The sequence below is a fragment of the Myotis nattereri genome, assembly GCF_964212035.1.
Source record: "Myotis nattereri genome assembly, chromosome: 8".
NCBI lineage: Eukaryota > Metazoa > Chordata > Mammalia > Chiroptera > Vespertilionidae > Myotis > Myotis nattereri.
In genome coordinates this window covers 54,656,958-54,684,262 of record NC_138083.1, presented here as the reverse complement: position 1 = coordinate 54,684,262, position 27,305 = coordinate 54,656,958, and the positions used below count along the sequence as shown (strand labels likewise).

Here is a 27,305-nt window from a genome sequence, read left to right as displayed (position 1 = left end):
GCACACTTTATTACTCACAGGGTTCCTGGTGCAGTGGGCTCAAGCTTAACAGGGTCCCCAGAAAAGAGTGGTGTCTTCTGTGGGCAGCAGTGGATCTGTCTTTGGGTGGCTGGCCGTCTGGCTGGGTCGAGTCACCGGGAGGAGGGTGACAGAAGCCTCATGATCAGTGATCAGAGGTTTAGCCATTCTGCTGTTGGGCATAGAGCAAGGAAGCGTGGAGCGTGGAGCGTGGAGCGTGGAGCGTGGATCAAGAAGGTGATCAATGTCTGAAGTCAGGGACTTGTTTTTAAGCCTGTTCTAGTCCATGGCAGTCCAGGTGGCTATCAGTAACATATGTCATCACACAAGTGTTAATCAGAGTACAAGCTGGTTATCTATCACAGTGTCACTCAGAAGGTGTCTATCATGTTTACATACGTCATTCCTAAGGGTAGCATTCAGCTATGGTCTTATCTATATGGTGCAGCTAGGGCTTGGCCAGAGGGGTCATTCCCTGTGCTCTTTAATATTTCACAAAAAATAATTTTTCTATAAGTTAATTTGTTACTAAGACACTAGAAATACACGACGGCTGCCTCAGAGGAGTGTGAGCAACCTGGGTTCTTTCCAGCCCCCCACCCCCTCCCCATCACACCAGGCTTGTTGGGGAGCTGCTCTTAGCCAGGCTGTAACTGTTAGGATTTCCCACAAAACCTACCAGATAGGAAGCAAACAGCCAGACCTGAGTGGAGGGGAAGATGGGGACCAGGTGTGTGCTCCTGGGGCCACCCGCTCATCCACCAGGACTTTCCTTCTGGAGTGCTTAGGGTCTGCCGTGGTTGAGGGGAGACCTCATAGGGCTCCTCTATAGACAGAATCCTGGGGTCCCTGAGCCCTACCTGCTCAGGTCCCTGGAGGGCAGGGTTGGCTGGCTTCACACAGGGTCCTCCTGCCCCACCACCCACCTGGGCCCCGGCCCCAGCGTCCTGGGCCCTGGGGCCCACTGTGGTCAGGCAAGACTGTGGGGCTGAGCTGGAGCAGTAACAGCATATGTGATGCGGGAGCACTGAGAACCCTGGGAGGCTGCTGGGCTTTGTCCCCAGAAGAGCCACCTACCCTACCCCGTGAGACCCCCGAACTTCTGATCCTACTCGGGGGGTGTCCCCTGGGTCAGGATGGGGCCCCGACTCCGCCAGAGAATGACCGCGTGGGAGGACCCCTGGAGTCACTTGGGGGCCGCTCCCTGGTCCCCACGAAGGGTGCTGTCCCCCGCCGACACAGCCCCTGTCCCCACTAGAGGGGTCCCCAGGCCACGCGCTGACTGCGGGGCGATGACAGGACTCCCTCCTCCGCTCCCGGTGGCTGAGCGCCGAGTCTACATGGCCCTCGTCCGGGGACATGTGGGGACCGTCTACGCGGGCACCTGCCCCCGAAAAAGCGGCTCAGTCAGGCAGGCATCTCCTACCGCGGGCCGGGAGCGCGGCCGAGCGGTGTCAGCCCCCACCTTTCCGCGCCGGGTCCCCATCTCCCGGCGCGATTTGCTCTCTAGGACCCGCCGGCGCCCGTCCCGGCAACGGTGGGCGGGGCCCTGGCATTGTGACGTCACGAAGAGGCGGGGCTACGGGCTCGGACCGGCAGACTGACGGACGCTGGCCGGGCGGGCGGAGCCGGCGCGGCTGGTGAGGCCCGGGGCGGGATCTGCGCTGCGCGTGGGACGGGGCGCGGGGCGGGAGCCGCTGTACGGGTCCCCAGGACCGATCCCTCTCCGAGACCGAGTTCCTCCAGACCGAGTCCGCCGTTCCCAGGGCCGTGCGCCCGCGCCTTGACCCCCAGCGATGCCTCTGCGCGCGCCCAGGGCGCCCTGAACGCGCGCGTCCGAGGCGGGAGTCGCGCCCCAGCTGGGAGTCCCGCGTGCCTCCGGGTGTCCCTGCGGAGCGCCGCCTCCCTCTGCTCGAGGCCCGGCCGCAGTTCTTTCCCTCTTCTCCCCTGCCAGGCTCCGGCGGCGGCCATGTGGGGCTGACAGTCAGCGCGCGTTCCAGGAGTCCGTGGAGCGGAGGGGACGCGGCCAGGTGGACGCCAGCCCGCTGGCGGGGCGGCACGGGGGTTCGCGATGGACGCTCAAGGCTTGGATTGGCTTCTGGTCCCGCTGCACCAGCTGGTTTCCTGGGGGGCGGCCGGGGCCATGGTCTTCGGAGGGGTGGTGCCCTACATCCCGCAGTACCGGGACATCCGGAGGACTCAGAACGCCGAGGGCTTCTCTACCTACGTGTGCCTGGTGCTCCTGGTGGCCAATATTTTACGGATCCTCTTCTGGTAAGCCAGGGCTCTCCTACTGTGGGGCTTCCCGAGAGCTGGCTTCCTCCGAGGAGGCCAGGGGTGGAGGTGTTTGTACTTCCTGAGAAGGAGGTGGTGAAATGGATGAGATGATTTCCCAGGGAAAATGGTGGGATCGGAGTGGAGACTCTCACTGTGATCTCAGGTGTCAGTGTTCATGCCTTGTCACTCAGGTGTTTGTCAGTTGCTTAGCCCCAGGCCCCTGACCTCAAGGAATTTGCTTGGGGGACCAGGGGGGAGTAAACAACAGAGTAAATGAGCGTGAGGAGCAAAACGCAGTGACCAGTAGGAAGGACATTGGCTGGCCAGTGAAGCCCTCAGGAGGGGACATCTGAGCCTGATGGAGCAGCGCTGGGGGGCCGCTGTGGGAGGGGCCATCCCCTTTAGCTTTCTCTGTGGTCTGGGGTTTTGTTTATTTTTTGAATAGGAAGTCCACTTTCTGGCTAAGACTGAAGAGGCTATTCTTGCTCCTCCCAGCCCAACTTCCTCCTTTTATCATTTGCATTCCGGTAAGGAACTTGAAGTTAGTTTTAACACTTGCTGAAGCCAGTCATAGTTGGGAGGGTGAATGTCCAGAGGAAATGGGAAGAGGTCTCATAGCTTCGTTCTAAGGTTTCCAAATCTGGAACGTTCCCTCCATCGGGGTGGTCCCAGATCCCCCTCTGTCAGCAGGAAGGCTGCTCAGGGGAGGCCTGATGCCCAGGTGGGGAGGAGGACTTCAGGCCCCTTCTTTTGACTTTTGGTCACTGTTTGAGTAATCATGCTGTTTTTTTGTTTGTTTGTTTGTTTTTTGCTAATTGATTTTAAGCCAATATTATTGAGGTATGATTTTTCATTAAATAAAATTGCCATTCCAAATGTACAGTTAGATGAGTTTTAATAAACAACCCTCCCCCCACCCCAAAATCATCATCATAATGAAGATACGAATGTCCTGAGCCTAGAAGTTCTGTCTGCTCTGTGCATCTGTCCAGCCCAGGCCCCAGCCTACTCTGATTCACTTTTCCTTGGTGTTAGTTTTGCTCCTGTCTGGGGTTTTTAAAAAGGTGAGCCGTGAGTCAGTCACATCTTGCGTCTGTCACCTGGCAAGCCCACTTTTCAGGGAGGGGTTACAGGGCTTCATTTTTGTTTAGCACAAGTTGTAAACAGCATTTTGAAGATTCCTCCTTTCCCTTTGGCTGAGGGGCCTCGAGGCAGTGGAACACCTTGCTTTCCTTTGCTAAATTGACCTGAAGGCTAAGCTTGAACAGGAGCAGATGAAACATATTGTCTGACACTATTGTTGACTGAGCGCATTGGACCATTGGACGGTGTGCTGGGAGCCAGGCCCAGGCACGGTGTCAGGTGAGGGGCAGAAAATTTATCGTGGAATAAGTTTTCTCCAACCGGGGAGGAAACTACCAGAGTTGGATTACCTTATGGGAAAATAGTTCCATTTAGAGGTCTTGCCCCTCGGTGTGCTTGTCATTCAACACTGCTAAAAGAAAACAGGCTCTCTAATCTACATCCCAGTACCTGGTTTGGAGGAGTCAGAAATTAAACCAGCCTCTTGAAGGCCATCTTGTCAGTGCCTCTGGATTTAACTGGCATTTGATGTGTTTGGGCCCCAATATTCTCTCTCCACCACAGGGCCTGAGTCTTTGAGAAAGTCTTGAGCGCTCTCCTCACACAGCATAGGGCGCCTTTGTGGAATTCTAACCTTGGTCCACTGGCAAGTCTGTTTCTGTACATCCGATTGGTCCTTTCCCGTAGAGTCAGCATCCTGAGCTGTCCTGGGTCAGAGGCCTTGGGTCACGGGCTGCCATGTGAGCACACAGGGCCGCCTGCAGTCAGCATTCTGGAAGGCTGAGGAAACCTGTGGGATGAAGGGAGGGCTGGCAGAGGTGCTGGTCCCTCCTCAAGGAGGGGGAGCATTGGCCTGGGGGTGCACTTTTCTGCATTTCACACCAGCAGGAGGGCAGGCCTCCATTTACAACTTGTCCTGATGTGCACCTCTCTGCCCACCTGAGACCCCACCGCCCTGAGGGCAAAGCCTGTGTCCCTCTCAGGCTACATGGGTTAGTTAGCAGTCCATTTAATTTAGTAGATTTTTTGAGGGTTTCCCATGTGCCAGGCGCTGGGCTAGATGCTTCCGTTTGCACTTTGGTGGAAGCGCTGTGTGGGTTGCACCGTACACACATAGGTTGTAGGCGGTGGGGAGGGAGAGCACAGCTCAGGGACTGTGGCAGGCTCCAGGCGAGGCGGGAACTGGGTCCACAGCAGAACAGTGCTGCAGTTAGCAACACTGGAGGGTGCGTTTCCCAAAGCAGGCTGGGACCACAGTCCTCAGAGCTCCAGTCCTCCTGGGAAGCCCCGAGAGATTTGTGGTGCCAGGATATGAGGGGCTCTACAGGAGGGGCTGACCACACTATGCAAACCTGGGTTTCTGAAACTTGGGGAACTCCTATGCCCTTATTTCTTACCATCCTTTTGCAAAACTAGCATTCAGCAGATTCTACTCCATAAAATGCTGATGTACAGGATTTGGCCTTTGTGGTATTAGAAGCCAGGACAAGGACTAGGTGATATCTTGTACCTAATGTTTGCAGGCTGGTGATTTTGTAGAGAGGAGGGAGATGGACTGGGCCAGGGTGCGTGGATGGTGCTGCAGAGCCTCATGCATTTATGGAGGTAGTTCTCAAGCCCCATCCCTATTGGATGAAAACACTGTATCAGAGATGCAGTGACATTGTTTTGAAAAGACACCAACACTGTACTGGAGGTCTGGTGACACTGTATTGAAGATTTAGTAACATTGTACCAGATACGTGGTAACATTCTGCTACTAATGGCCATAGCACTCAGGCCACACAGAGAAGTAGAAACACAACTTCTCTTCCACTCGATACATATATTTTGTTATTTTGAGGGGTAGAGAAGGTGTTCCTGTAGAAACGTTTGCTTGGACTTGATAGAACATCGCATGTCCTCTGCAATGTGTACTTCCCTCGGGGTGAGACAGGTGTACGCAACAACCAGGGGAGAACTCGCTTCGACTGGCTTCTCTGTAATAGAAGAGCTGTGCCAACCCACATGCTCAGCAGGAGAGAAAGTGCTGTGGTGACATACCTGCCGGCACAGACTATTTAAGGAACAAAAAGCATTTAAGGAAGAAAAAGTTTTAAGTAATTTCCTAAGTAAGAAAGGTATCTTCCTATTTTGTTTGGCTTCTAAAAATTGTTAGTGATGTTGAACTTTGTTTCATCTTTGTTTTGTCCCTTGTGTATCATTTGTGGAAAGTTGTGCTTTTAGAAATTTTGTCATCTTGCTCAGCCATCCTGAAATCATTTAAGTACTCACCTGTGCTCCATGTCACTCATGTTAAATGGTCTCGTTTTTACTGTGAACATTGAGTTCGTGTAGATTTGATTCTTGGTGTGTCGTGTAAGGAGAAGTGCAAACTTGATATTTCCTCCACCATTTCTCTGGTCACTTGTTGTTTCTGTTGAACATTTAGAAAACGGAACTGGCCCTTTTGACATCATGGCCCAAGTTGCACGATGGAGGGAGGGGTCCCTAATCTGACTTACTTTATTGTGATGCCGGCTGCTCAGTCTAACATGGAACCTTCACTGTCCCTCGTGTTACCTTCACCTCTGGGTGAGTCGATCTTCTGGATCATCTCGGGAGCCCAGTTCTGAGAAATGACTAGAAATGTCGTCCAACCGCCTTAGGGTTATAGCTGCAATTTATGGAAGAGAGGGCTTGAGGCCGTGGCTCACTGAGGCCAGAAGGCCTGGGGGCTGTGGTGCGCAGGAACCAGCCCCTGGCAGACCTCCCGCTTCTGGCTGAGAAAGTCCCTCGGATCACCCCTTTTCCCGCAGCACCTTCTCCTCACCTGGGCCTGGCTCCTCAGCTCTTGCTGGTCTTCCTGCCCCTTCGCCGTCCCCCCGACCCCCCACCTCCCGTCCCTGCACCAGCTCCGTCCCCCATGGAATCTGGAGCCCAGCACTCGCAGCTGCAGGGGAGGTGGCTGTCCGGTCCTGGTGGTCCTGGGCGGGGAGCGTGGACCAGGCCCTTGGCGGGGCATCCTCCTGAGCCGTGGCGTCTCACCCGCAGGTTTGGAAGGCATTTCGAGTCGCCGCTGCTCTGGCAGAGCATCGTCATGATCGTCACCATGTTGCTGATGCTGAAGCTGTGCACTGAAGTCCGCGTGGCCAACGAGCTCAATGTCAAACGCCGTTTCTTTGCAGGTGGGTGATCGGCAACTTTAGTTTAAAGCCACTGAAACGGCAAAACTTGTCTGTAGGTGGAATGAGAGCCCCTTCCGCTCCGCATCGTCCCAGCGGCTTGTCTCCCCACATGACACTGTAACGGATGGTGTTTGCAGGATGGGACGTGACTTTAACGTTATAATGTGAAACAATCCAAGATGATCGTTTCTTCTCTCGAGGGTGGGTGAGCTATTACCTGGTCCTGATGTTTTACTCTTCGCTGGGATCTCGCTGCCTGCGGAGCCTGGATCGGATAGAGGCCCGGTCAGCTGGGCTCCTCTCTGGCTGGACCAGGTCAGGAGGACATTTCTGAGAAGGCCGTTTTATCTCCGACTTTCTGTGAGGCTTGTACGTAAAACCTTCCCCACGGCCGAGTGCACTGGGGTCTTCGCACATGCCTTGTTAAAAATGCCCCCCCCCCCCCCCCAGCCAGGATTTTGTGATGCAGGTGGATCACCACCCGGGTGCACGTGCCTGGGCAGCACGGACTGCAGGCGCAGCCCACAGCGCCCCTGGACTCTTTGGCTTTCGGAGCGAAGACTCTCTTCCTGTTTCTGCCTTTTCCTTTGGAGAAGCGCCTTCTGGGCTGGCTTGCCTTGTTTGGACATCAGCCTTACTTCTGGTTTTCTTCTAATCACTAGAAGTGTGACAGCTCTCACTTCGTGTGGGATGTCTGTGGACTCGGGGTCTTGCTCGTGTTTTTGTTCCTGGTGGTCATCTTTCCCTGAGTGGTTCCTCCCCTGGTGTAGCTCCTATGTTGTTTTGTTTTGTTAAATGTATTTTTATTGATTTCAGGGAGGAAGGGAGAGGGAGACAGAGAGAGAGAGAAACATCACTGATGAGAGTCATTGATCAGCTGCCTCCTGCACGCCCCCTGCTGGGGATCGAGCCCAAAACCTAGGCATGTGCCCTGACTGGGAGTTGAACCATGACCTCCTGGTTCCTAGATCAATGTCCAACCACTGATCCACACCGGCCAGGCTGGCATGTTTTGTGCTCTCTCCCCATTGATGCCATTCTCTCCTCTGCAGATCTGTCCCCAGCCCCCTATTGTAACTCGGTAAGTCACCCCAGAGCCCGTGTAGCTGACTGTGTGGCTGGTCTTGCCTAGGTAGCAGGGCTCAGTGAACAGGGCCATTACGAGGAGAGGCACTGGGCCCTAAATCTCTCTTGGACAAGAGCTTTCTGCTCCCACGGCTCCTGCCCCTTCTCTCTGTGATTTGTGTCCCTTGGAACCTCATCTTTCCGTGGGCACTGGCCTCCTGGCCGGCCGCAGAGGGGCAGTGTGGGGGTATCTCAGGGCAGCCTAAGCCTCACACAGGTGGGAGGAGAGGCCGTGTGTGCCCAGGCTGCACGCCTCTGCCTCTGGCTCTGAAACCTGAGAGCAGGTTTGTGACCTGTTTGAAGTAGTGTGATAGGTACGCTGCCAGATGTAGCAGGTGTGGGTGCCTCCAGGCCATGCGGCCTTTGAGCTTGGACATTTGTGTGACCTCGCTGACATGTAGGCGTGCCTCCTCAGCTGTGCACGCGCCCCCCTTCCCTGGGGCTTTGCCAGCAGGTCTTCACGTTGGTGCAGGAGAGGGCAGCGGGCACCGTGAGCAGGACGCTGTGACTCAGGGGACCTCCCTTAGAAGGCTTCTTGATGAGCGGAGGGATGGTGGCCATCTGATCACTTCTCTTGATTTCCAGTGTTCTATGTAGGTTCTTCCAACAGGGATATTTCTGTTCCGTTAACTGGGCTTGAGTTAAACAGTGAATCTCAGGGGTAGGGCTGGAGTCTGACTTGTAACAATGACCTCTGGTGAGCAGATGGGGACCTGGGAGGTGTCTCCTCCCGTGGCCAAGGGCTTTGCAGATGTGGTTAAGGTGGGGCCTTGAGGGGGCTTGTCTGAATTTTCAGTTGGGCCCGATGGCGTCACAGGAGAGGAAAGGGGAAGACCTGGTGGAGATGGACGGACAGATGGACGACGGAGGACTTGACCCTTGCTGGCTGTGAGAGTGGGGGAGGGGCATGCTCTCAATGGGAACCGTTTTCACTTACAGCAAGGACAGCAGCTCAGTCCTCCAGCCACTTGTTGAATTTTGCCAACAAGTTGAATGAGTGGAACCGAGTTTTCAGGAATCTGCATTTTGGGCAGAGCTTGGCAGGGATGGCCCTGACATTCATTCATTTATTTTCTTTTCTCTCTCTCTCATTAACTCCTTGCTCACATGTCTGGGTGGGTGCTGGCTGTCACCTGGGACCTCAGTGGGCTCTCTGCTGGACCACCCACACATGGCCTCTTCACGTAGCCTGGGTGTCCACACAATATGGCCTAGGTTTCAAGTGGCATGTTGGAGAGAACTGGGTAGATACTGTGTCTTTTTAAAGATCTAGTCTTGGAAATCGTACAGCTTCCCTCTGCAGGGGTGTGGCCACCCCCCCCCCCCCCGACAATTGGGGACATGGACAAACACCCCTCCTGGTGGGGAGCAGTGAGGACAGAGGAGACTGTGGGCCTGGTCTGGAGTGGGTTCGGGGCAGATTTGTGGAAGGACAGCATTGTTGAAAACATTTCTAACGTCGGTCTCTTCCGTCTGTCCCACACAAAGAGGTTTTTCTAAAACACAGATCTGATCATGTCGCTTTCCAGCCACAAAACCTCAGGTAGCTTGATGCTGTGCAGGGAGGGGTCCGATGTGGGCTGTGCCTCTTCCCACCCTGAACCCCCACATGCCCCTCACAGCCCTGCCCTGCTGCTCCCTGTTGTTCAGCACGTGCAGAGCTCTGCTGGGCTTGGGCTGATCTGGCCTGGACATGGGAAGGGAAAAGGCTGTTTGCATCTGAACTGCACGGGAGCTAAGTTGAGTTCTCACCCGTACCCACCCCACTCCTCACCCTCCCCTCTCCCTTTCAATGGTGAACTTGGTTTAAATAATAATAATAATAAAAAAGTAGAAGAAAAAGCTGAGAAAATCCACGTGACTCTGGGTCGTCAGAGCCCAGAAGATCCAGGGGGCGGTGCTGGGGAGGGAGGCAGGGGAGGCGTGGGGCCGCAGCCTGTGTGGTGCTGTGAAACCCTCCACCGCTGTCCCCAGTCCTGGCAGCTGGGCTGGTATTTGCTTTTAGCTGTTCACTTGCCAATTTCCATTTTTAGGTGAGTCCACTGCCTGGGGCAGATGACAGAACCTTTGATCCACCTCTGCTTTGTGATCAGGTGACTCACTGGAGTCCTACTCTTCTGTCTCACCACCTCCCACCTGCAGGGACCCACCTGCAGGGACCCACCTGCTGCCTCTCTGCCCTGCGGTGTCTTCCAGGGTCTTCGGGGGCTGTCCCGGGCAGTGACAGTCGGGAGGTCTCGGGGCGGGGGGGCGGGGGGTGGGCTGTTGGCAAGGGAGGGGCAGGAGCTGGGTGCCTCCGACTGGAAGGAATCATCACCCTTCTGTCAGGAGCTGCTGGGCTGGTCGCTTGGTGGGATGTAACAGTGCCTCCCTGCTTCTCCTCGGCATGTGTTGAACCAGCTCTTGGGGAGTGTCTCCTGAAAACAGCTTTCTTGGGCAGCCCTCTTGGTGGCGCTGTGATCCTGGGCCTGTGTGGCCGCAGAAGCAGAACCTGGTGACTGCAGACGCCACCTCCCACCTTAGTAGTCAAATGAGAATGGGCGACTTTTCATTTTTGGCCCCAAATTCCTTCCCCCTATTCCAAGCACTTATTTGGAAAGAGGGAGGGTAGGTTCAGAGAAAAATAGCCCAAAGGTAGATTTCCTGATGCACAGACACCCAAATCTATGGTTTTCCTGTCCCAGCGGTTTTAAAAGAGAGAAATGCAAAGAGGGCCGGAGACACAGCTGCTTATCTGCGTTAAACCCGTCTGTTTTGTCTCTCCTTCCTTTCTGTTTCTCTCTCTCTTTTTAAATGTAGCTGCAGATAATAAGGACGAGGAAGTCAAAGTGCCCCCCAGGCGGTCATATCTGGGTATGTACCCCTTGCATGAGGCTGCTCACTCCCGTGTTTCATCTCATGGCAGCTTTGTCCCTCTCTGTCATGTCTGTCATCTGTGTTTGCATCCTGACCGTGCATGTGACTCATTTTACCAAGTGTGGCCACGACTCCCGTAAACTAACCAGCTCATAGCTGCTGTTTTCAAGCATGAAGCAGTTCCTAGAAGCCTGCTGCTTTCTGTGTGTGGGTCTGTGAGAGAGACAGAGAAGGAAGGAAAGAAGGAAAGAAAGAAAGAAAAAAAGAAATGATCAGAGCACACGTTCTGGAATTCTTTTGTTAAATTTATTCTAAGTATTTTATTATTTTTGATGCCATGGTAAATGGATTTGTTTTCTTCACTTCACTTTGGACTGTTCATTGCTACTTTGTAGAAATAAAGTTGATTTTTGCATATTGATCTTGTGTCCTACAGCTTTGATGAAATCATTTATTAGGTCTCAGAGTTTTGTAGTGGATATGTGTGAGGATTTTCTATATATATAAGATCATATCATCTGCAAATAGTTTTACTTCTTCTTTTCCAATCTGAGTGCTTTTTATTTCTCTTTCTTGCTTAGTTACCCTGGCTAGAAGTGATCTGGGTGGACGCCCTTGTCTTGTTCCTGATCTTAGTGACAAGGCCTTTAGCCTTTTCCATTGAGCATGATGGATTTCACATAGATGCCTTTTATTAGGTTAAGTAAGCACCTTCTATTCTGAGTTTGTTGAGTGTTTTTATCATAAAAGGATGTTGAAGTTTGTTAAATGCTTTTCTGTGTCTGTTGAGATGACCATGTGGTTTTTGTCCTTTGTTCCATTATTATACTACTAGTGCCTCAGTGCACGGATTCATGCAGATTGAAAGGAAGTTAACTAGAAGGTGGCCAGCGGGGTGGGACTCGGTGAGACTGGCCGGACACGCCCTGGAGCCACCCACCTGCAGTCCCTTCCTGTTGGCCGCACCTGGGGCAGCACTGTAGCTCAAAGGGCATCTGTGGAGTGAGCAGGGTCCCTCCTGCAGATGGGGTCCCTCGGCTTGGCCTGTGGGGATCGGACCGAAACCGGCTTTCTGACACCCCCCAAGGGGTTCTGGATTGCGAGAGGGCAGTTCTCGGGTGATGCACCCCAGAATCGGGCTCCCTCCTCTCTGGTTCCAGTGTGTGTCACTCGAGAACCACATTTGCCTAGTCACTGCAGCTCGGCAGCTCCTGCGTTGAGCATCTTCCCCCTGATGGTCATTGCACATCATAGCTACCGGTTGGACAGTCGCTTAACCTTTTATATATATACTAGAGGCCCAATGCACAAAATTCATGCAAGAGTAGGCCTTCCTTCCCCCGGTGCCGGCACCAGCTTCCCTCCGGCACCAGGGACCCGGGCTGCTTCCCTCCTCCAGCCGCTGGAAGGCACCCGGGACCCGGGCTGGCTTCCCTCTGGCCCTGGCTTCATCAGGAAGGACGTCTGGTATAATTAGCATATTACCTTTTTATTATTATAGATATAGATATTATAGTGATTATTTTTATATGTTGTACCAACCTGGCATTTTTGGGATAAATCCCATCAGATCAAGATGTATAATCTTTTAAAAAAATTCCTAGATTCTGTTTGCTAGCAATATGTTGAGGATTTCTGTGTCCATGTTCTTAAGAGATACTGATCTTTTTTCCTTGTGATGACTTTGGGTTTAGTGTCAGGATAGAACTGGTCTTATACAATAAGTGGGGAATGGGAACTGTTCCGAGTTTGTGAAGGATTGGTATCAATTCTTCATTAAAAAATTTTTAATTGAAATATGACATACAACATTGTGTAAATTTAAGGTGTACATGTAATTTTATACATTTATGTGTCTTGTTATGCTTGCCATCGTAGCGATAATTAGCACCTCTTTCACATTACATAACTATTTATTTTTAGTGGTTGGAATAATTCATTTTAGTTTCTAAGCAAGTTTATGGTTATAATGCAGTATTGCTGTCTGTGTTTACCATACTATACAGTGTATCTCAGGGCTTATTTATTGCTCACTGCAAGTTTATCAGTTCCTTAAATGTTTGGTGGGATGACCCGGGGAAGCCATCTGGGTCTGGGCTTCTCTTTGTGGGAAGTGTTTAAAATACTAAGGCAATCTCTTATTTATGATAAGCCTATTCAGTTTTTCAGTTTCTTCCCCAGTTAGTCTTAATAGTTTTTTTTTTTTTTGTCCATTTAACCTAAGTTATCTAACCTGTTGGATTACAATTGTTCTTAGTGCTCCCTTGCAATTGTTTTTATTTCCGTGATGTTGGTGCTGATGTTCATTGTTGATGTTAGTAATTTGAGACTCCTCTCTCTTTCTCTCTTTTCTTTTGGTCATTCTAGCTACATGCTTGTCAATTTTACAGATTTTTTCAGAGAACCAATGTTGGTGGTGGTGATTTTCTCGGTTGGTTTTCTGTTCTGGCTCCATGCTGATGACATCCAAACACTCAGTGTCTGTTTCTTAAAAGCGGGACTGCGCTCTGTAACCACACTGAACGTCCCACCAGAGCAGCCGGCCATCAGTGGCCCCAGCAGGTTCATGGCTTTTCCTACGTAGGAAAGGGTCCTGTCAGACCCGCCCTTGCACTTCCTCATTTACAAATCCTGGATTTCCAGATGACCTGGGCAGAGCTCCGGGCTGGCCGGTCGGCGCCTCATTAACGCTGGACAACACTGCCCAGTGGAGATGCAGTGCCAGCCAGGAAGCCAGCCATGTGCGTGGTTTCCAGGCAGCACCTTAGAAACGTGAAAAGAAACTGGTGAATTACCGTTAATCTGCTTTTTACCAAAATACTTTCACGTGATCCTGTAACCACTCTAACAATTATTAACAGGATATTTTCTGTCTTTTCTGCATCAAGCCTTTGAGGTCAGGGGCGTGTTCTGCCCTCAGAGCACGTGTGCCCAGCAGCCTCATCAGTGCTCAGTGCCCTCGCGGGTCAGCGCCCTGCTCTCTGCTCGCCGAGTCCGCCAGGGGAGGCCGGCGGCTGTCAGAGGCGCGTCTGAACTGGGCCTGGGGTTTGCACACACGAGATGTTTCCCTTGGTTCCAGGTGGGGAGACTTCCCCTGGCTGTCACTTTGGAAGGTGATCGTTCAGGTTTCCAGGATCCCGGATGTTTAGTTAATTTCCGCAGCTGTGGTGACCCTTTGCCAAGACCCTCAGTGCCCTCTTGCTTCCATCGCTGAACTGCCTAACTAGGAGGTTCACCTGTCTGTCCCTGTGGGCTTGAGCATACAGACAGTGGGAATGTGGGAGTCCTTGCTGCTGCCGTGGGCCCGGGACGGGTGGCTTACTTGGGGTCTGCAGTCCTGGCCACCAGGACTCAGGTGTGACGCGGCTTCCTGCTTAACCAGCCTGGGCTCCGTCTGTCCCATCACTCGGGGCTTCCCGGTCCCTCCTCCCTGCCGTGCCTTCCGTGCGGATTCCCCAGAGAAGTGGACTTGGATTATTTTTTGCTGCTCCCACCTCACCACCTGGAATTCCCCGTGGTTTTTATCGGGGTCGGCAGATAGCTCCCACAGGTGGCTGCGTGCCAGGTGTGTGTAGGTTCAGGGTGGGTGTGGGCTCCCCTCTGTGGGGGTCCAGGCACTCAGGACTGACTGGAGCTCTTCTTCCCCCGCATCCTCAGACTCACAGATGAGACGCGGGGCAAGTTCCGGGAGGCGGGCTGGCTCACACTGGCACGGGGCCCTTCTTACCTTGTGTCGCAGGTGTGAGTGTCACAGCTACCACAGGAGGCGTGGGGTCATGGGGCCGTGATGGGAGGCCCTCTTGGAGCCAGTGCCTGTCCTCCTCCCTGGGTGTGACCCTGATTAAGAGAGAGCTGCTGGCCACGTGGTTACCAGCTGGCCTGCCCTAATTATTGGTCCCAATCCTGAGAGGCGACTTGGAGCCATGGAGCCTGGGGTGGGAGTCCGTCCCTCTCTGGTGGCCTTTTCAGGACAGCCCTCAGCACTTGCAGCTTCCCCCTAGTTTCCAGGCACCTGGGGGCCAGCTGGGCTGGGAGGGCACAGGGGCTCGGGGTCCACAGGCAGCTTCTGTGAGAGAGGAGGGGGCTGTGGGGGCCTGAGCCCTCTGCACTCTCAGCGCCTATAGGGACACGTGGGGTCTTGTGAGAGCAGGGACGCCTGAGGGGGTTCTTGCTGCAAAAGGGGAGCACGTGGAGGCCCCACTGTCTCCAGCGGGTTTCTGTCGTTGCCATGGCCACTGAGAGCTGCCACTGTGGGACAGCCACGCCTTTTCTGTCGGTGACCAGGGTTGGACCACTGGAGGGATGTCATTCTCTGAGCTGGAAAGACTTTGCCTGAACTGATGGGGACAGGCCACACGGGGGTGCTGGTGGGCTGCCTGGTCTGGAGCCCAGCGGTTGCATAACCTGTGTCATCAGTGGGTTTAAATTCTGAAGCTGTAACGAGGATGAGCCACTGGAAACCACCTGGGAGGCCAGGAGCTCCTGTGGACGGGTTTTTCTTCTGCCCCTGCCCGTCAGAGCGGAGCAGCCGGAGCTCTGTCGCTCTCGTCGGCTTGGGGTGCATGTCGAGCAGAGACACACTGGCCCTCAGCTGACCCGTACTGACACCCAGCTGCTGTTCTGAGGGACGGGCTTCGTGCTGTGTTGTCCTCCCTGCCCCTTACACCGCGTCTGGGGGCCCCTCGGTCTGCAGGGGTCCCACTACTGCCTGGGGACCCAGCACCTGTCTGTGTGGCCCCTTCAGAGAGGCTGAGGTGTGTGGGCAGGGGTTGCTGTTGAGGGATATGTGAGGGTCCCGACCTCCATCTGAATTATGTGACAACACAGCCTCCACAGGGCCCCTGGGGGCGGGGCGGGCGCTGCCATCCTGAGGCTCAGGGGGGTCAAACGGCTGGCGGGGCACCGTACACCGTCCTCTCATCCTTGGGTCTGCAGGGGCAGTGCATCAGGGTTCAGGTTCAAATCCTGTGCGTCCCTTCTGGCCAGTGGCTCTGCCTTGGTGTCCCGCACATTTGGGTTGTTGGGGTTCCAGGTGCTGACACAGGAGCCCTCTGGAGAGGGGGCGCGCACCTGCAGGTGGGCCTCCCAGATGGAGAGAGACACCGATGACTCAGCTAGAGGGGCGGGGTCAGGGGCTCAGGAAGGCATGGTCCCCAGATGTGCCCCTTTCCCACCCCATCCTGGGTCTCGGCCCCCAAGGTCACGGCCAGCCCAGCCATGCGGCCTCGTTTTCCATTTAGAGAGGTGCTCAGCGATGATCTCAGATGGCATCCTGGGGAGTGGGGGGCCTATTGCCTGACCTTGAGGCCCCCACTCTCCCTCTGTTAAAGGAGGAATGAGAGGCTAGGTGTGAGCGGCCTGCCCGATGCTGGTACGGGGGCCGTGAGGGGCCGGCCATGGACCCAGGAGCCGGGTGTCTCATCCCCAGACCACCTGTTCACTGTGGGCTGCCGCGTGGGGCTGGTTTTGAGGGACATGGCTGTCCCTTTGGGGATGGTCAGAGTAGATGCCCCCGTGAGCCCTGGCCCAGTGGTCAGCTCTGCCAGCTGCACTGTCGTCAGGATGAGTGTTTGAGCTTCTGAGGGGACCTCTTCCTTTGTCGGGATCGAATGGTCTCTAATTCCGGAGCCCTTAGGTGTGGAAAATAGCTCTGCACCTTCGAGGTCCCAGCTGCTGGGTAGTGACAAATGTGTCCCTGAGAACCTTTTCCAACGAGACCTCCTCGTCCTGCTGGGGGCGGGGGTGGGGGGTGGGCAGCAGGCGACCTCAGACATAGGGTCCCAGGTGGCCCGAGATCATCCTGAGGAAGAACAGATGCCTTTCGGAGGCAGGTGAAGGGGGTGCCTTCAGCGAGGGGTCCCTGCCTGGAGGCGAGTATCCAGATGAAAGGCTGTTCTCTCATGTGTAGAAATGGCCCAGGCTGGTGTGGCTTGGAGCGTGTGGTTTATGGCGGACGTGGGGTCCACGTGTTTGTGATGCAGTTAGTGGTGAGACAACTTGGGTGTGGTTGGCTCCGTTTCTCCTGTTTCCCGACTGAGTGCCTCCTGGGACACATGGCACATGTGCAGCTTAGACGCCCTCTTCCTAGCTTCCGGGACGGCCAGTCCTGGCACCTCATGTCCTCGCCCACCCGTGCAGCCCTTGCTGGGCCTTTTTGCTGGCGAGGTGCCCTGGCTCCAGACTCTGCAAACCAAAGGGCCGGGTCAGGCTTCGGCACATCACACCCCTCCACTTCCCTGACTGTCCCTGAAGCTGCCTCTGTCCCCAGGACCTGCCACAGACCATCATCTAAATGTAATTTTTGATTTCTGTGAGTTCTTCCACATTTGGTTTCTGCAGGACGAATTTGTTGAGCAAATGGTAATATTCTATCAACTCAGGATGTAGTGATAATAATTATATATCTTTTCAGGACCTTTATTATGGGCTGGACACTTTATAGGGTTCAGAAGATTAACTACTTCAATCATTAAAACAACCTGAATTGCTTGGTAACATTATTCCTCTTCTACATCTAAAGAAATGGAGACACATGATTAATCTAAAGTTGTGGAGGGGAAGAGCGGGTATTCTAACCCAGGAAAGAGATTCCAGAGGTTCTGGAGTGATCCTGCACTATCTGAGTATCAGTACTATTTTAGGGTGAATTGCAGGTTTAGCATCCTTTATGCTGAGTTAATATCTGTATGAAGTCTTCCTCAGAAGTTCCTTGGTTGAGAGCAGTTGGATCCTCATAGCTCACATTCATCTTCCTCATGGTGATCTTTTATTTTTAATATACTTTTATTGATTTCAGAAAAGAAGGGAGAGGGAGAGAGGGGTAGGAACACCAGTGATGAGAAAGAACCATTGATTGGCTACCTCCTGCAAGTCCCACACTGGGGATTGTGCCCCCAACCCAGGCATGTGCCCTGACTGGGAATTGAACCTGTGACCTTCTGGTTCATAGGTCGATGCTCAATCACTGAGCCACGCCGGCGGGGCCTCATGGTGATCTCGACCCCCTCACCTAGTTCACATCTTGCTAGTCACACTGATCTTCATCTCTTCATTCATTTCACATCCTTCTCCTCACACTGACCTTGACCTGAAGTCTGGTTCACGTCTCTCTCCCTCTAGACTTTGACCCTCACCACTTCTGGCACTGGAGCAGCTTTGCGGACTACCTGCAGTGTGTCCTGGCCTTCACGGGCATCGCAGGCTACATCACATACCTGTCCATCGACTCAGCCCTGTTCGTGGAGACCCTGGGCTTCCTGGCCGTGCTGACCGAGGCCATGCTGGGCGTGCCGCAGCTGTACCGCAACCACCGCTACCAGTCCACGGAGGGCATGAGGTGGGTGGGCACGTGTCACTGGTGCTGTCCCCGTTGGCACCAGGTGCACATACGTTCGGTAAAAGTCAAATGGGTACAAATCTGGCTGCTTTGTGTTCAGTTACATTTGTGAAACAGCCAGTTAGAGAGCAGTTTTGGTTTAAACACATTGATCCACTGACCTCTTTTTCTTTTTTTTTAAATAATATATTTCTTTATTGATTTCAGAGAGGAAGGCAGAGGGGAGAGAAACATCAATGATGAGAATCATTGATCGGCTGCCTCCTGCATGCCCCCTACTGGGGATTGAGTCCGCAGCCTAGGCATGTGCCCTTGGCTGGAATCGAACCTGGGACCCTTCACTCCGAAGGCTGACGCTCTATCCACTGAGCCAAGCCGGCTAGGGCTGATCCACTGACCTCTAACGCGTGAGCATTGTGCTTGTGTGTGACAGGTGAGAAGCTGAGACCCTCCCCTGAGCAGGAAACAGGTGACGGGATCGGAGAGCTGCTCCTCCCGCATTGTTGAGCGGGAGGAGCTGAGTGTGGAATAGGGATGGAGGGCAGCAGGCTCTGCTCACAGTAGCAGAGGTGTGCGGCCATTGGTGGGGTGTGTCATGAGATGCACTCTCAGGATCCAAGTCCAGAACATGTATTAAATTTACACCAAAGTATTTCATTTGCTTTTGAGCAACTGTAATTGGTATTACATTTTAAATTTCATTTTCCATTTGCTTGCTAGTGTATAGAAATGCAGTTAATTTGTATGTTTCTCTTGTATCATTCACCTTGCTGAACTCATTATTTTATGTATGTACTAGAGGCCCAGTGCATGAATTCGTGCACCAGTGGGGTCCCTCAACCTGACCTACAGGATCAGGCCAAAACTGGCTCTCCGATATCCTCTGAGGTGTCCCAGATTGCAAAAGGGCGCATGCCAGGCCGAGAGACCCCACTGGTGCATGATTGGGGCCGGGGAGGGACGTGGGAGGTTGGCCAGCTGAGGAGGGACTGTGGGAGGGGTCCAGGGAGGGTCGGGCCCATCTCGCTCAGTCTTGATTGGCCAGACCCCAGCAGCAAGCTAACCTCCCTATCCCCTGGTGGTCAGTGTATGTCATAGCTACTGGTCTACTGGTTGACTGTCTGCTCCTGCTGGTCAGTGCACATCATAGCGAGCAATTGAGCGGCCTTAGCATATCATTAGCATATTATGCTTTGATTGGTTGAACAGCTGACTGGACAGTTAGCATATTAGGCTTTTATTATATAGGATGTATGTATATATGTATTTATTTATATCCTCACCCAAGGACATGCTTATAATGCTTGTTTTTAGAGAGAGAGGAAGTGGGAGAGGGAGAGAGAGAAAAATATCAATGTGAGAGAGAAATATTCATTGATTGCCTCCCATATATGCCCTGACTGGGTATTGAATCCACCACCTAGGTATGTGACCTGACTGGGAATTGAACCCACAACCTTTTGGTGTACGGGACGATGCTTCAACTAACTGAGCCATCCAGCCAGGGCTGAACTCATTATTTTTAGGAGTTTTTTTATAGACCTTGGATTTTTTGTGTAAACAATCTATATATATAAAAGGCTAAGTGGCCAGCTGATCGGCTGACCTGCCGGTAGCTATGTCGCGCACTGACCACCAGCGGACAGCTGCTCAACACAGGAGCTGCCAAGTGACAGCAACTTTGCAGAGTAACCTCTTGCACTCCGGGACCCCTCGGGGGATGTCAGAGAGCTGGTTTTGGCCTGATCCCCACAGGCCAGGCTGAGGGACCCCACCTGCCGGAGGGACCCCTGTCACTCCACAGATGCTCTTCGAGCCCTGGCACTGCCCCAGATGTGGCCGGCTGGGGAAGGACCACGGGAGGTTGGCTCCAGGGCATGTCTGGCTTGTCTCGCCCAGTCCCGCCCTGCGGGTCACCTTCTAATTAATTTCCTTTCAATGTGCATGAATCCGTGCACCGGGCCTCTAATTATATATAAATGGGGATGGTTTTATATCTACCTTTCTGGTCTGTGTGCTTTTTATTTCCTTTTCTTGCCTTCTTGCACTAACTAGAATATCCAGCACTGTGTTTAACAAGAGCAGTGATAGTGGGTGAGGTGTTTTTCCCAATCATAAGGAGAAAGCATTCAGTATTTCACCGTTAGGTATAATGCTAGGTGTAGGAAGTTCTCTAGTCCTGTTTTTCTGCAAGTTTTTATATTAAATGAGTGTTGTTTTGTCAAATGCCTTTTCTGCATTGATTGATATGATCATGTGATTTTTCTTCTTTAGCCGATCATAATTATATTGATGATTTTCAAATATTGAGCTAGCCTTGCATCCCTTGAATAAAGTTCCCTTAGTCACGATGTACAAACAACAAATAAATAAATAAATTGCTAATTTCTACTTGCTGATCTGTCAAGGATTTTTGTGTCTGCATTCATGAGGGATATTGGCCTGTAGTTTTTATTTTTCTGGTACTTTTTTGGCTTTGGTATTAAGAGAACACTATCTTCATAAAATGAATTGGCATGTCTTCTATTTTCTGGGAGAAATAGTGCAAAATTGGTGTTAATCTTTTTAAGCATGTACTAGAATTCTCTGATGAAATCATCAGGACCTGGATGTTTCTTTTTGGGGAGGGTTTAAATCATGGATTCAATTTCTTTAAGAGTTATAGGGTTATTCAAATGATCTATTTCATATTGGGTGAGCTGTGGTAGTTTAGATTTGTTGAGGAATTGGTACATTTAGTCCATGTGGTCAAATTTAAGTATGTAGAGTTGGTCATAATATTCCCTTCTTGTCTTCTTGATGTTTGCAGATATGCCCTCTGTTCCATTACTGGTAATTTATAGAGGTTGGCAAACGTAGGTTTATAGTTAACATGTGGAACACAGACTTTATTTTCGTATTATTATTTATTAATTATTGTCTTATTTACTTATATTATTTGTAAATCTACTTCTGCCCACCCCTATATATATCTCCCTTTCTAGAAGTTTGTCAATTTTATTGATCTTTTCAAAGAATCAGTTCTTTGTTTTGTTGACTTTTCTGTTTTACATTGCACGGATATTTGCTCTTATCTTTATTTAATTTATTAATATAAGACTTTCTTTTTCCTAATGTAAGCATTTAATGCTATATATACCCTCTCAGTACTGCTTTAGCTGTGCCTCACAAACTTTGATGTTTTATTTTTATTTTCATCATTCATAACTATGCATATGTTTATTTCAAGACTTTCCCTTTGATCTATAGATTCTTTAGAAGTGTGTTGTAAAATATCCATGTGGTTAGAGGTTTTTTTGCCTTTCCATTATTTATTTCTAATTTTATTCCATTATGTTTAGAGAACACACTCTGTATGATTATAATTCTCTTAAATTTATTTTTATTTTTTTTATTTTTTAAAATATATTTTATTGATTTTTTACAGAGAGGAAGGGAGAGAGATAGAGAGTTAGAAACATCGATGAGAAACATCGATCAGCTGCCTCCTGCACATCCCCCACTGGGGATATGCCCGCAACCCAGGTACATGCCCTTGACCGGAATCGAACCCGGGATTCTTCAGTCCGCAGGCCGACGCTCTATCCACTGAGCCAAACCGGTTTCGGCTTAAATTTATTTTTAATTAAAAAAATATTTTTATTGATTTCAGAGAAGAAGGGAGAGGGAGAGAGAGAGAGAAACATCAGTGATTCTCTATCATTGATTGGCTGCCTCCTGAATGCTCCCTACTGGGGATCAAGCCTGCAACGCAGGCATGTGTCCTGACAGGGAATCAAACCGTGACCTCCTGGTTCATAGGTCAATGCTCAACCACTGAGCCACGCTAGCTGGGCTGTTCGCTAAATATTTATTAGATTATTTGTGTTGACATTGTTAAGTTCTGATTGCTGCTTTCCTGCCTAGTTTTTCTATCACTTGTTGAGAGAGGGATGTTGAAGTCTCCAACTATAATTGTGGATTTGTCTATTTTTAGTTTTAGTTCTAGTATTTGGTTCACCTTCTAATTAATGAAATTTCTGGGAACCTGCTCACTTGGTCTTGCTGCACTGCCCTTGAACCCTGGAGCCAGCAGCTTGGAGTCTTGCTGCCTGGGAAATGGAACAGGTCTCCTGGGGCAGGGCCCTGTCTGCCTTACCTCTCTGCCCCCAGGTGTATATCTTTATTCCTCCTTGACACATAATAGGCCAGGTGAGTGGGGATGTTCTACACATGTGTGTGGTTAAGGGTGTGCACCACACACTACATGCACACGCACACATAGCCCAGTCAGCAGCCCAATAAAGAGGAGGGCTGGAATAATTAGAGTTCAACAAAAGCCCTGGAACTCTTTAAAAATTATTGAGATATAACTCACCATACAATTTAAAGTGTACAATTTAATGGATTTTAGTATTTTCACAGAGTTGTGCAGCTGTCCCCACAGTCTAATTTTAGGACATTTCCATCACCAAAGGAAGAAATATTGAATCCATTAGGAATCAAGCCTCATTTGCTCCCAAACCTCCCTCCCCCAGCCTAGGCCACCATGATCTGTCTGTGTAGGTTCATCTGTTCCGGACACTTCATATGATCAGAATCACACAGAGCTTGGTCTTTGTGTCTGCGTCGCCCCCGTTTGCGTAATGACGCCCACGTGCGATGTTTCAGTGCTGCATTCCATTCTGAGGTTGAGTAATATTCCACTGCATGGACGGACCACACTGTGCTTGTTCATCTCCAGTGATGGACTTCTGGGTTGTGTCCACCTGTTGGCTGTTGTGAATAATGCTTCTGTGAGCATTGGTGTACACGTTTTTGTGGGGACAAGCTTGTTCCTTTCTCTTGGGATACACCCAGGACTGGGACTGCTGGGTCCCATGGTAACTCTGTGTAACAGTCATTTGAGGATCTGCCAGACTGTTTTCCACAGTGGCTGTACCGTCTGACATCCCTGCCACTTCAGCTGTGGGTGGGGTTCTGGTCTCTCCCCACCTTCACAACCTCATTCCCACTCACGTTTTCATTCTGGCCGTCCTAGTGCCTGGGGCGCATTGGGGTTATGCATTTTTCATTTGCATGTCCCCAACGACTACGGATGCCGAGAGTCTTTTCATGTGATTATTGGACATTTATGCAACTTTGGAGAAAGGTCTATTCAGATCCTTTGCCTGTTTTAAAAGTTGGCCCTTTGTCTTTTTATTATTGAGTCATAGAGTTCCTTAGATTTTTCTGGATACTAGAACCTTGTCAGACACACGATTTGCAGATATTTCTCTCATCCTGAGGTTCATCTTTGCACTTTCTTGACGTTTTCCTTTGCAGCACCAAAGGTTTCAATCCAAGAGCCCACTGTGTAACCCAGGATCACTAAGACCTCCTTTGGGACATGTGTTGGGCGGATTTTCAATTTTGGGAGAGCTCTTGATGGGTGGCAAGGAGGGGAAGGCCGAGGCCCCTGGGAGGTGGGCATGAGCCGAAGGCGCCTGTGAGGAAGCTGCGACAGGTGCAGGCGTCTGGCTTTCATCTCCTGGGCACTGGTCTGGGAGGCGCTATCTTGGCTGCCGGACAGGCCATGGATGAGGCGAGAGGTATTTTAGGAATAGTGATCTGGCAGCCCAGTTGAGGAGGCAAAATGGGGGTCAAGAATGAGGTCATGGGAGCAGGGATTAAAATGGTGGGTGGGGGAGGGGAAGGTCAGGTGCAGGATCCAGCAGCTGGAGTTGGGGACGTTATGAAGGGAACTAGACAAGAGAATCCAGCTCCCAGGTCACCAGCCTGAGCTGGGAAAACAGCCTGGGCCTGGAAGGTGACAGTTCCCCCTTCCACGCACACTGGCCCCCTCTGCAAGGTTCTCTGCTTGGGGTGGGCTTCCCGCACTGTGGGAACCTGCGGTGGCTTTATTTCCCCCCTGGAGGGGGCTTCCTTGGGTGGAACTCCCATGCCCAGGACAAGGCCAAACACAACCGCTTGCAGTGGCCAGGTCTGGACTTAGTGCCCATTAGGACATCCTTGGCATGCTGAGCAGTGAGAGCAGAGCCTCTGAGGCTTGCCCGCCCATCCATCCATCCATCCATCCATCCATCCATCCATCCATCCATCCACACTATCACTGAGGGGAGGGTTACATAACGCCCGCATCAGAAAGAGCAGAGTTCATGCTTGGTGAAAGTCCCTGTTGAACAGATTCTCAGGGACCCCAGCAGGAGGAACTTCGTTAATATTTGACTAGCTGCTGTGCCCCTGTCCTTCCTGAGCCCTCGCGTGGGCAGCTGGTCGAGGGGCCTCTGCAAGGCGTTGGGCTCCTGTCCCCAAGCAGTGGCTGACTGAGGGCTGAGGCCAGGTGAGGCGTCTGGGCAGCTAAAAATGGCCCTGTGTCAGACAGAGCGCAGCCCCAGCGATGACCTCACGTCTGCACTTGCCTGGGTGAGGAATGCACCTGTGCATTCAGGGCCCAGAGGCACCAGCCGGCACCAGGCAGGCAGCCCCGGGACAGTGACAGGTGGTCCTGGGACCCCTCCAGCTTTGTGCGCTGCCCCCTCCAGAAGCACTAGCTGTGTACCACCAGGCATGTCGCTAAACCTGTCTGTGCCTCAGCTTCCTCTGTGAAAAGGCAGCCATGTAGCCCACCTCGTCTTGTTCGGGGCAGTGCTCGGCACGTACGCGTGAGGTGCTGGTGGGTGGCTGCCTTTTTCCTGGGAGCCTCAGTTCTAGTTGTTGAGCAAACCCGGCCCCTGTCAGGTCTGGCTCAGGTCACAGCATGCCCCCTTTATGGCCCCTGACTGTCTGACCAGGGCTGCGGCTGGTGGCTCCTAGGAGCTGAGAGCCCAGCACTTGCTTCCATTTGCATTTGTGGGATGAGCTCCCACCCCTCCCCGATGGTGCCCCAGCATGTGAGTGGCCCCAGTGTGAGCCCAACTTTGGAGACCTAAGGAGAGATAAATGCAGATGTGTCTTTGTACTGATGTTTGCAGAACACACTTCCCATAAAACTGAGCGTGCTAGCTGTGCATGCAGCAGTCAGCACACCTGCAGATTGCGAAGTGGTGTAGCAGAGTGTCGGAGTGGATAAGGGGGTGTGTGTTTCTGTGGAGGAAAGTCCAGCATTAACGGTTTGCGGTCCTCTACTTTGATTTCAGTTTGGACAAAGCAGATGTGAAGGGTGGAGTGCTGTGCAGGTTCCTCCTAGGGTGTCTGACACTGCACCTTGGGGATCATTCCATCCATGCACTTCCTGCCACAGCTATGGACCAGGTGCTGGCAGGGGGCTCCATGGGCCAGGGTAGAGGAGCTCCAGGTGAGAGAGCCGCCCCCTCCCAGCCAGGCTCCTCCTGCAGCTCACAGGGCACAGCCAGGCGGGAGCCACGACCTCCGATGCCAGTTCTGTGGGTCCCTATGGCTGAGGGCTGCTCTCCTGAAGTTCTTGGGTGCTGCTGCCCCTGCCAGGCTGGCCCCTGGAGCAGGTGGTGGTCTTCCCTCCCTTGTCTCCCCAGGGGCCCACAGCAGGTGCGTCTGCAGCCAGGAAGGACGGACCTTTGTGAGGTTGTGGGCTTGCCCTGTGCCGGCCCCGTCCCTGCCCCGAGGTTGAGGGTCCTCCAGCTGAAGGGCTTCCTGTCCTCCTGCCCACACACACAGTGACCTCACAGCGAGGGTGGGAGGGCTGGGAGGGACAGGCTAGGGCCCGGGTGCCCCCTGACCCTGGCTGGCCCCCTGACCCAGGCTTGCCCCTGACCCTGGCTTGTCTCTCCACAGCATCAAGATGGTGCTCATGTGGACAAGTGGTGACACCTTCAAGATGGCATACTTCCTGCTGAACGGTGCCCCCCTGCAGTTCTCCGTGTGCGGCCTGCTGCAGGTGATGGTGGACCTGGCCATCCTGGCGCAGGCCTACGCATTCTCCCGCCACCCCCCGAAGCCCACCCCGCACGCAGTGCACTCCACCAGTGCCAAGGCCCTCTGAGGCAGCCAGGAGGACAAAGACATATGACCGCTGGCTGCAGGCACCGCTGGCCACCTGTCGTCCTGCGTGGGCCCCTGGGACGGTGGACAGGTGGGCCCGAGTGCCGTGTCTGCACTCACTCGCTGGAGAACGGCCTCACCCCTATGGGCGGGGCTGTGGATGTTTTCAAGGTGATGGAAAAGCAGGTCTCGCTCTCACTTGCTCTCAGGGCACCTGCAGAGCCTGGGAGACGCTCGCAAACCCGGGAGACGGCGGAACAGGCCTCTGCAGGACAGGTCGTGGGGAGGCTTCTCTGTCTCAGCCTGGACGTGTCCCGTCAACCCGGGCCCAGGGTGCAGAATGAGAAGCAGCATTGGGAGCGCTTGGGGCCCAGCACCTCAGGGCCCATGGTCAGAACAGCTGAGGATGGACGTGCTGCTGGACGGCATGCGGTGGGGGCACCCTGTGCCAGGATGGGCCGGGCACAGAGCATGTGGCCCGGATCTTGTGTCCACGTGGAAGGGAAGCCACACCAACACACATGACCTATGTCCTGGTCCATCTGGCTGGAGTGGCCTTGCCTGGGCACCTTCAGTGTGGCCTCCTCGTAGGTACTCAGGACTCAGCCCTTGCCTGGGCTTGGTAGGGGGTCCAGCGGCCTTGTTGTTACACTGGCCTCCTCCCACTGGGGGCGAGGGGACAAGCCCATGTCCGTGCCAGGTGGGCAGTGGCCAGAGCAAGCTCAGGGGTGTCGGAACCAGAGTCTGGAGTTCTCTCCATGAGTCCTATAGGGTATGGCAGGGTGCGAGCGCCCATGTGGGCCAAGCGGGCTGCGCGTGGTTTTTTCCCCTTTTCCTGGGACGTGCGCACATGTGCAGCACAGCCTGTGATGCTCATCTTCCAGGACGGGGGCACGCTGAGCAGCCCCACCCCCACACAATGAGCTGATGGGCCTGAAGTGACCTTCCAGGGTGGTGGGGTGGCCTGGCATGGCCATCCCTGCCCGCCGTCTCCTGTCCGCATGGTTCTCCATGTTCGCTGCGTGTGGCGGTGGTGAGGTCACGGGTCTGACACTAGTCCCCACATCTGTTCCCCTTTCAGTATTACATGAGCATCTCAGCCAGGCCAGCCCTGCACCAGCTCCCAGGCCCCCAAAGGCCAAGTGTTCCAGATGCTTCCGTGTGGCTCCCACAGGCATTGTTTTCCCTTCTGCTGGGTGGAGGGGTGGCTCTCTGCATTATCAGCACTGTCTGTGGCTGGTGCCAAAGCTCTTGAGGGGTCTGCGGTGGCCGGTGAGAAGCGTTTGAAGCGGTTTCCTCCTCCCGAGTTTTCCTCAAAAACTCCTGAATGTTTGAGGATTCTGCTTAGTTCTTTGGCCTGTAAGATGCTTTAAAGCACTTATTTTTAAGAAATGAAGGGAGATGTCTGTAGCAGTAGTTGCCTCTAAATTAAAATATCAACGACTGGAGTGCTGACCGAATGTGCCATGTGTGGGGACGCTCAGGGTTCAGTCTATACAGCGACT

General features: G+C 52.8%; 1 protein-coding gene across 3 annotated transcripts; it reads left to right on the top strand.

Moving 5' to 3' along the window:
- The first annotated feature begins 1,588 nt into the window (after nucleotides 1-1,588).
- Nucleotides 1,589-27,248, top strand: SLC66A2 (solute carrier family 66 member 2). Of its 3 annotated transcripts, XM_081097284.1 has the most exons (6): nucleotides 1,589-1,658; nucleotides 1,973-2,292; nucleotides 6,412-6,545; nucleotides 10,470-10,523; nucleotides 17,646-17,862; nucleotides 25,594-27,248. In XM_081097284.1, the coding sequence occupies exons 2-6, from the start codon at nucleotides 2,090-2,092 to the stop codon at nucleotides 25,799-25,801; spliced, it is 816 nt and encodes a 271-aa protein (XP_080953410.1). In that variant the 5' UTR covers nucleotides 1,589-1,658; nucleotides 1,973-2,089; the 3' UTR covers nucleotides 25,802-27,248. The 3 variants fall into 3 exon arrangements, with proteins under 3 accessions (XP_080953410.1, XP_080953412.1, XP_080953411.1); XM_081097286.1 differs by lacking the exon at nucleotides 10,470-10,523 and having other exon boundaries at nucleotides 1,602-1,658; XM_081097285.1 differs by lacking the exon at nucleotides 1,589-1,658 and having other exon boundaries at nucleotides 1,682-2,292.
- Nucleotides 27,249-27,305: the final 57 nt, after the last annotated feature.